The 9,055-nt window shown below is 33.8% G+C and overlaps 1 protein-coding gene and 1 pseudogene across 1 annotated transcript; one reads left to right on the top strand and one right to left on the bottom strand.

Moving 5' to 3' along the window:
• Window positions 1-532: 532 nt before the first annotated feature.
• LOC111400462 (putative nuclease HARBI1) lies at window positions 533-1,712 on the bottom strand. Its single transcript, XM_023027877.1, has 4 exons — window positions 1,499-1,712; window positions 1,289-1,389; window positions 952-1,180; window positions 533-861 (listed from the first exon to the last, which is right to left on the bottom strand). Exons 1-4 carry the CDS (start codon window positions 1,710-1,712, stop codon window positions 533-535), a joined length of 873 nt encoding a protein of 290 aa, XP_022883645.1.
• Window positions 1,713-2,351: 639 nt separating this feature from the next.
• Window positions 2,352-8,784, top strand: LOC111400461 (annotated as a pseudogene).
• Window positions 8,785-9,055: the final 271 nt, after the last annotated feature.

The following is a 9,055-nucleotide window of genomic DNA, read 5'->3' as shown; positions in this document are numbered from 1 at the left end:
GCCGAGGCTATGACAATGGCGATGGTGCTATTGTGACGCTGTTGGTGTGGCAATGATGGTTCTGGCTGTAGTGGCCACAAGTGTCGGTTGTGGTCACAGATGATTTGGTTGCGGCTGATGACAATGGTGACGTAGTGGTCACAAGTGTCGGTGGTGGGCACAGATGATTTGATTGACTATGAGTCTGTGACCATTAAATTGGTTAATCCGTGGCCTAAAAATTGTGACTGTGACTTACAGTTGATTAAGTTGTGACCAAAAAATTAATCGTGACCAATTAATCTAATACTTTGCAAAGAATAAATGAGTTGTGACCAATAAAAAATTTGATCAGTGACCAATGAATAATCTGTGACCGACAAAATTTTTGATTAGTAATTGAAAAAAAATTTGTAACTTATAAAATTTTGATTTGTGATAAAAAAAATAATAATAATAATAAGTTGTGACCAACAATTTGATAGATTATGACTAAAAATTAATCTGTGACCAGTTAAATAGATAACTGTGACCAAATTAATAAAATATATAATTAATTGATTAAATCATAATCCTCCTTACAAACATCTTCTACGTCATCAATCCTTAAGAAGTTGTGGATGGCATAACAGGCAAGGACTATCTTTGCTTGTGTGTCAATGTCGTGATAGGATTGATGTCTCAAATATGCAAATCTTTTTTTCAGCAAACCAATTGTACGCTCAATAACATTACGTAGAGATGAATGTCGAGAATTGAACAACTCCTTACTACTTTCAGGACGTTGACCTTCAATTTCTCTACGATGATAACGAGTCCTACGACATGGTGCAAGAAAACCCGAAACTGATGGGAAGCCAGCGTCAACAAGATAATATTTACCTAGGAAAGAGTCATTCATAATATGGTAATTAGATAATTATTATAACTTATGTGTGAAAGAAATGTTTTCAAAATAGTGACACAACTTACCAACATGAATTGTTAGCTTATGTCCTTGGCGTAATATTTCACTCCGTAACAATTGACCATCGTGTGCGGATCCCTCCCAACCGGCAAGCACGTATGTAAATTTCATATCAAATGTACAAGCTACTAAAACATTTTGGAAAATCACTTTCTTTCTATTGCGATATTTACCTTGTTCCTCTAAAGGCACATACACAGCAATATGTGTCTCATCGATTGCTCCTACGACATCCTTTAAAAAAGAATACTTTTCAAAATAAATGTGTCTATTGAAGTTTTAAGAAAAATGATGAAATGACTACAAACCCCTAACCTAAAAAATGGAGTACCATGGCTGTACATTTTCTTTTTCGTATGGTGAGTTATGAGGAGTGGCATTAATCACAACATCTCTATACAGTCTAAGAAAAGCGTGTAACACTCTGTGAAAGTAAAAGCTCACTGTTTGACCAGATCGAAAGAAAGTAAAACATCTAGCTCGATTACGTTGGTCATGCCCTACTGTAATAAAAAAAAATTGCAGCTTGTTCCTCAATTCGAACATATTTACTGTCAACCAATCCATAAGTTCGCAAACGAGCACATAATCTTTGAAATGGACCTATTTTCATCCTAAGTAGATCACGACATATTGTATTACTCGTGCTAAACATTCGTGTAAGTGTTATTTCTCTTTCAGAATTCCAATTTGTATGAGGAGCTCTTGGAAGATGCCGTGCACGATGCTTAAGGTCCTTATATATCACAATCGCTTGCATGTCCATCGTCCAAAACAAACCTAAATGTTGTCATCGGCATCGACATTAATTCGTTGTTGTAGCCACGTTATAAACTACCAACGTAAATAAAAATTCAATAAAAATTTGTTTATAAAGAATAACATAAAAGCATTAAAGAATAAAAAGTTAACTGTAGCTACATCTAAATAGAAATTCATTGCATGAGCTTCCAAGCATAATGTCAACTGGTTATATTAGAATTCTTGATAGGGGACCCAAAATAGTAAATTGGATAACAAGAAGAGGTTATAACCATTAGTTCTCTACCTTGATGGCAAACACTTAAAATTATGCATATGCTCCATAATTCAATACTTATATTCAATAATAGATTAACTTGAATTCTTACTTACCCTCTTCAATAAAAATAGATAGCCCACAATCAGTATTCATAAGCACTCCCCAACATAAAAAGATAGCCCAAAATAAATTTCTTATAAGACTTGTGTATATATTTACAGGCATAGGTTTGGCCAGTTGAATTCTTAGTGCAGAGGTAAGTTACCCCAAATTGTCCCCTCCCTAATTCTTTCCCAAATGTGTATTTTGAACTCATATCCTTAAAAAGGCTTTCCTATAATATTATTGAGTACCAATATTTGAATTGGATTTTGGGGTCTACTGATGGAGGCAATTTTGGTGGCTGAGGCGGTTTCTACAATGGTGGCTAATGGTGCTAGTTAGGCTTAGGCTTAGGCTTAGGCTCGGGCTGAAGAGTGAACTGAGTTGATGGTTTTCGAGAATTATAATGGATTTGTTCGTGACCTGGCTTGATTATTCTTGATGAAAGATCAGGCCATTATTTTCTCAGCAGGTCATAAATTTATGATTGCAACTTTTCAACTGGATTATGAAATGGGTTGTAATATGACAAATCCAAGGGGTAAAAATTTGCTTTGTTGGGGGTCAAAACAGAAAATAAAAAATTACAGATGAGAAAAATTCTAGAATCCATGTTCCATTCTGCATACAATCACATGGAATCTCAAAATTAAGAAAAACAAAAACAAAAATTGGAATATGCAACTTGAAATAATGAGGTGCCCATGAGAAAACGCACCCTAATTTTTAAACAAAGAGAATCAACAAGATTGATTAAAAAAAATTTGCTTTGTACTCAATCTAATTAAGAATTATAAACATATAGAAATCAAATACGGTGGTTTGATTGTTAAACTAACCTCAATCTATGCAGTCACAACCTTGTTGCCAACCTTTTGCAGTGATTACCTCGGAGGCAGACTGGAAGCAGAGATGGGTCACCAATTTCTTCTTCCTGGTTCGGTTGAATCGATGAGAGAGACGGTAGTGATTTGTACGTAGAGAGAGAGAGAGAGATTAACGTGGGTTGATTACCTAGAATTTTTGGAAAGGTTAAATTCCATGGAAAATAAAATCTACCTTCCCCCAAGAAAAATATTTTCCTTGTTTTCAAGAAAAAAGTAGTCACGTAACCAAAAGAAAAAAAATATTTTTCTTGAAAAAAATTGTCAATCAAATAAGATAAAAGTAAGAAATTAGGTGAAAAAACTCATTTTCATGAAAAATGTGTGCAATCAAACACACCCTTAGTTTTAAAATGGGTAATACTTACCTTCTTACTTACGAATTTTTCCCAAAGAGAATCCTTGTTACACATTTTTCAGGCTCAACCGATGTGGGATCGTGTTAGGCTGATTTTAAAAGATTATCCTCCTACACATTTTCTTTGGGGAACCGATGTGGGATAAGAGGCTAGTTTCATAAGATTATCCACAACCCACATTCTCTATGGTCGACTGAGAGATAAGTACAGCCAATTGAATTTTTTAATTGTTTAATTATCTACTTCATTCTACATTATATGGAATTAAATCATGATCCCCAAAGCACAAACAATTTCATTTGAACAAAGCAAATTATTTTGGACATATTAATAATTAGTTTTTGAAGTTTTAAAATAAATTACAAGATAATAAATCTAATGAATTTATATTTAGTTTGAATTAGCAATACTAATTTTTTTTAACAAAGTTGTTATATATTTTTATTATTTACACATATTTATTTAGTTTTGGCATCCGGTTCGATCCCGATTCAACCCTTTGACCCTTATTCTTTTCCGGGTCGATGTCCGGTCCTATTTTAAAAATATGGACAAGTACTATCCACATAGTCCTTATTTGGTATAGATTAAAATCAAATTAAAATTTCAAGTCAAAATCAACAATATAACGCCATTGCCACCCCATCTACTTGAGCCTCCATTATTACTTTACTAAAAAAAAATCATAAAAATATATTACTTTATAAAAATTGATTTTAAAAATTATATTTGATAGATTATATAATTTTGAAGCACAATTTAACATATTAAAATTAAAATCATTTCATGATAAAAATGAAATGGTAATAAAAACTTATTTCTCGAAAAATAAATATTTTCATTTGTTAACATGTTTGGTCTTCATTTCTTAAAATTTATTTTTCTTCAAACATATTTTCAATCATATATTTATGGAATTCACACTTTTGCTCTTGAATTAACCCCCTCAATAAATTATTATTTAAACGATTCGTAAACATTTTGATTGATATTATTTTTTGGTCAACCAAATGATTACTATATACCTTTTACGTACATATATAAAATAATATTTTTATTTAAACTTACTTATGTGCTCAAAAATAAACTTTCTAAAGGTACATGGTTGATAGCGTGAGAAAATGGTGAAAGAGATAGTGTGTAGAAATAGAGACGCATGGTTGTAGAGTGTAAAAATGGAAAAAGAGTAAAGAGAGCTCTATGACATAATCCTCCACACCGCATAAATTGAGGAAAAGCAACAAAGTCACTGCATCAAATAAGTAAGATAAACGACGTCGTTTCTTTCTCTCAATTAAAAAAAAAAGGCTACAGTGAGACAAAATGGAGGAATCTACTGTTCTTTCTACAGTAATAAAATATTGCCCTTTTTATATAATAGTGAGATAGTAATTAACCTCCTTGCAAACTAATTTTAACTTGGTTTTTAGGTTTCAAATTTGTATTGTAGTGCTTTTCTGGTAGGAATTGCTTGATATCGTTTTGCATTGTTATTGTAGGCTTCCAGGCTTCAGAACAAAATAGAGAATGCTGCTGGTGAAAGACTGAAAAGCCAGAAGTCTAGGGTTAATAAAATTCAATCTGTGAGTATGCAAATATTTAAAATGAACATTTAAATTTTGAAAGAACAATTCTACCAATTCATAGCGATTGATTGTCAGGATGTTGACAAAAACAGCACTGAGATTAACCGTCGCAAAGCTCAGATAGAAACCGGCCAGAAAATGATAAAGAAATTGACGAAGGGTGTTGAAAAGTCAAAGAAGGAGAGAGAGACTTTTGAAGGAAAAAGAGAAAATGCATTCCACATTCAAAGAAGTTGAACAGAAGGCTTTTACTGTGCAGGAGAACTATAAGAAAACACAGGAGGTTAGTTTTGTAGACGTGTATGCTTGTACACTGTGGATTTATGTTTGGCTTCATATAAAATCAAACAATTAGAAGAGTTGATTCTGTATGGTGTACTTTTTGTAATTGCAGTTAATTGATCAACACAAAGATGTTTTGTATAAAACAAAAGTTGACTACGAGAGACTGAAAATAATTGTGGATGAGTTACGGGCATCAGAGGTTCGGTTCACTGACTTCTTTCACCGTTTACTTTTTGCTAGTCAATCTATTTATTTTAACTGTTAGTGCAGGTGGATGCTGATTACAAATTGCTCTCTCAAAGCACCTAGAGCAGTAAGCATTATCTTCTTACAGCAGTGTTGCAATAGTAGAGGGTGTTTAGATCCTTCCTTATTTTCATGTGTGTGTGTTCACCTTTTCCGTTTCTATACTTGGATGCACCAGTTCTGAATTTTCCCTTTTTATTGTTACAGGATTCAGAAAGATTTGGTGGATCCAGAAAAGATGCAAGCAACACTGGCAGATGGAACTCTTGAGGAGACTCACGACCTTAAGGGGGCATTTGAAATGGTGTCACTTCTTGAGGCCCAATTGAAAGAGATTAATCCAAATCTTGACTCAATCATGGAGTATGCACGTGACTCTGGTCTTTTAATATGATATCAAATTGTACAAATTTCTTTTATGGAGATCTCTGTGCTAACACTAATAGTTGTATTAGGTGTAAGTATTATGCCCTAAGTCCAATTAACTTTGGACATAAATACTTTTGATATATAATTAATGCAATTTAATGGCAGATCTATTATTTAATTTATAGATAATTAAATAAATAATATAGTCCGTAAATTCAAGTCTTCGTAATTTGTTAATCACAAGAGTTGTGATTGTGAGATACAAATTACATCTGATTGAATCTTAAATCGTCCATGGCCATAAGTAATAACGAGATACAGATATCGTTATTACGGATAGACTATCACGTGTGGCATTTCTTACTTGTAAAGTGAGTAGCTGATCTCACAACTTAAAGTGTGATGACACTTAAATGAACACGTGGATGTTTTGTTATAGAACAAAATATTGGAGACCCGTCGAGAGATTCCACATGGATAACTATCTGAGTGTCAGTGGTTAATCTCTAACGTTCGGTAGTGAAATTGGTCCTTTGACTTGAGGTCGTCATGGTACCTTATATGAGGACAGTCATACTTTGGCGATATCGGATGTTGCTCTGCAAAGGGCCGCTAATACGACATCGTTCGGGTACATCAAGAATCGTATGAAGGTTGTGATTGATCAATAAATGATTTGTCACTCTTAGATAGTAGGAGATTATAATCTGTGTTTCATTCAATTAAGTCGATGATGAAATTCTTGGTTAAGGTGTACTCATAAGTCGAAAATGAGTTTTCGACTTATATTGACTTAATAGTGGAGTGAAAGATATGATTGATAATCGAGATTGACATACTTCCATATCTCGTAATTGATCGAATCATATAGACGAAGGGATTATAGTTTCACGGTAAACGAACGAGTTTGGCTTTGTCATACCACGTGACATTTCCCGTCACATGTATTGCCCTTACACATTACTAAATGTCAATCAAGGAGGGCGAATGTGAATTGACGATAAATTAAAAGGGTGTTTTAATTTATCAATTTTGATTAGATCAAAATAATATTTCACGTCGTTAGGTATCGTGGTCTGGAACCTAATGGGTCACACACAAAAGAGAATTAGAAGATTAGAAATTGTCAATTGGTTAATTTAATAATCGTTGGATAAATTAATTAATTGGATTTGTTATTTATATTCCCGAATTAATTAATTGACGGACCGGGTTTAATTAAATGGATTAATTAAATATTGGACCGGATCGGGCCGAGCCCGTTTGAGTTTATATAAATACATGGCTATGGTTTGGGGTCCATATGATTTTCATTATTCTTGCTGGCACAAGAGAGAAAACCCTGGTAGTTGCAATCTTATTCTCTGCGTGGATCACCTTTGAAGGCTGGACAATTGGACAGCTGTGGATGGCGAATCAAGATTACTGAAACGAAGAGGAAAGCAAAAGGTTTGCAGAATTCATCAAAGGTATAATCTTTATCACGATTTCTATATAAACACAAAGGGATCTTCGGTGGGAATCGAAATTATTCTAATTTTCCGCTGTGCATATATAAGTAGATTCCCAACATTAGGTACCGAAGCAAAGTTAACTTATACACTGAGCGAATTGAAGATCTTAATTCAATTACTCAACAGCGTGATGATGTAAAGAAACAGCATGATGAGTTGAGGAGGAGAAAGCAAATCTTTCATCTTCTATTCAATAGTAATTGTTTCAATACATACCTGCTCAATGCTAACATGTTTTAACATTTTCAAGTTAGACAAGTTCATGGCAGGTTTCAATACTATAACTTTGAAATTAAAAGAAATGTATCAGGTGTAGTTAGTCAATAATTCTGAATCCTTCTTTGCCCGTACATCTAATTTCCCGACTCTTGTGCTATCTGAGTGTCATCTTTCCGTGGACAGTTGCAATCCATTTTCTGTGTACCTGGAATATTAAGACAACTAAAGTTTTGTTGTGGGTAAAAGAGTTCGAAATAGCTAATGCTTTATTTATGTCAACAAAATATTGGAATGTCAAGAATCCTGTTCTATTGCAGTTTTAATTTTGCAAACTTAGACAGTCCATGCATATGCAAATTAATTGTGTGAACTTAGACAGTTCAATTTGTAGCCATTTTGTTGCTTTGCTACAGATGATTACCCTTGGAGGCGACACAGAACTTGAGCTAGTGGACTCCTTGGATCCCTTTTCTGAAGGTGTAGTCTTCAGTGTCCGGCCGCCCAAAAAGAGCTGGAAGAATATTGCAAATTTATCCGGTGGTGAAAAGGTATTCTACACTTGCTTGGAAGAAGCCTAGCAGTAGACATGTTTGCTACTTAGTTTTGTTTTTACTGTCTCGTGTTGATATTTCAGACTCTTAGCTCGTTAGCTCTCGTTTTTGCCCTGCACCACTATAAACCTACTCCTCTTTATGTGATGGACGAGATTGATGCTGCATTAGGTTCCTTTACTATCTCGTCTAGCACTTGATCAATTATGTTGTACTGTTATGTTTTTAATCTTCTGCTCTATTTCCATCCTTGGTTTCTAGATTTCAAGAATGTTTCAATTGTGGGACACTACGTGAAAGACCGTACAATAGATGCACAATTCATTATCATAAGGTAGACTTGGAATAACCCCCGTTTGGTTTTGATGAAATGTGTAGTTGAAAATGAGTTTTAAAAAATGGGGATCAAATAGAAGCTATATGTTCTATTATTTGAACCACTCCAGAACATACGCATTGATCTTCAGTAATTGTTTTTATGCAATATGCAATCTTCGGAACATGTTTGAGTTGGCAGATCGGCTTGTTGGAATCTACAAAACCGATAATTGCACCAAGAGCATTACCATCAACTAGGGAAGTTTTGTAGTTTTGGAAAAGTTTTTTGAACTGTCTAGCTTCCTTCTAAAGGATAGATCTCGTGTACTGTCAAACCTCAGTCGGGCGAGCGAGTTCAGAATCTATGTATTTATGCACGCTTAAAATATGTAGTCATGTTAGATAAGATCAATGTTTGACATTATATTTTAATTTCTTATTTTAAATCGAGGTTTGCTTTAAGCTATAGACAGAACGATGTGCATTGATCATCCTTTAGTTTCTTCCAAACACGTCTTAAATAAAAAATAGTGATTCCCATTGATTAACCTAAAAGAAAGAGCTATTTTGAGAAATCAAACCGTGATTTCAAATTCTTTAGGGAAGACCACATAACTCATAGTTTTAAAGATCACATTTCATAAATAACAAACTC

Source organism: Olea europaea, chromosome 10, assembly GCF_002742605.1.
Source record: "Olea europaea var. sylvestris chromosome 10, O_europaea_v1, whole genome shotgun sequence".
NCBI lineage: Eukaryota > Viridiplantae > Streptophyta > Magnoliopsida > Lamiales > Oleaceae > Olea > Olea europaea.
This window is presented reverse-complemented; position numbering and strand designations above follow the sequence as displayed.

Coding starts and splice junctions, on each gene's coding strand:
- LOC111400462 (XM_023027877.1), bottom strand. CDS start 1,712: ATGGACATGCAAGCGATTGTGATATATAAGGACCTTAAGCATCGTGCA. Junction 1,181..1,288: donor CACCATACGAAAAAGAAAAT/GTACAGCCATGG, acceptor TCTTTTTTAAAG/GATGTCGTAGGAGCAATCGA. Junction 862..951: donor TAAGCTAACAATTCATGTTG/GTAAGTTGTGTC, acceptor ACTCTTTCCTAG/GTAAATATTATCTTGTTGAC.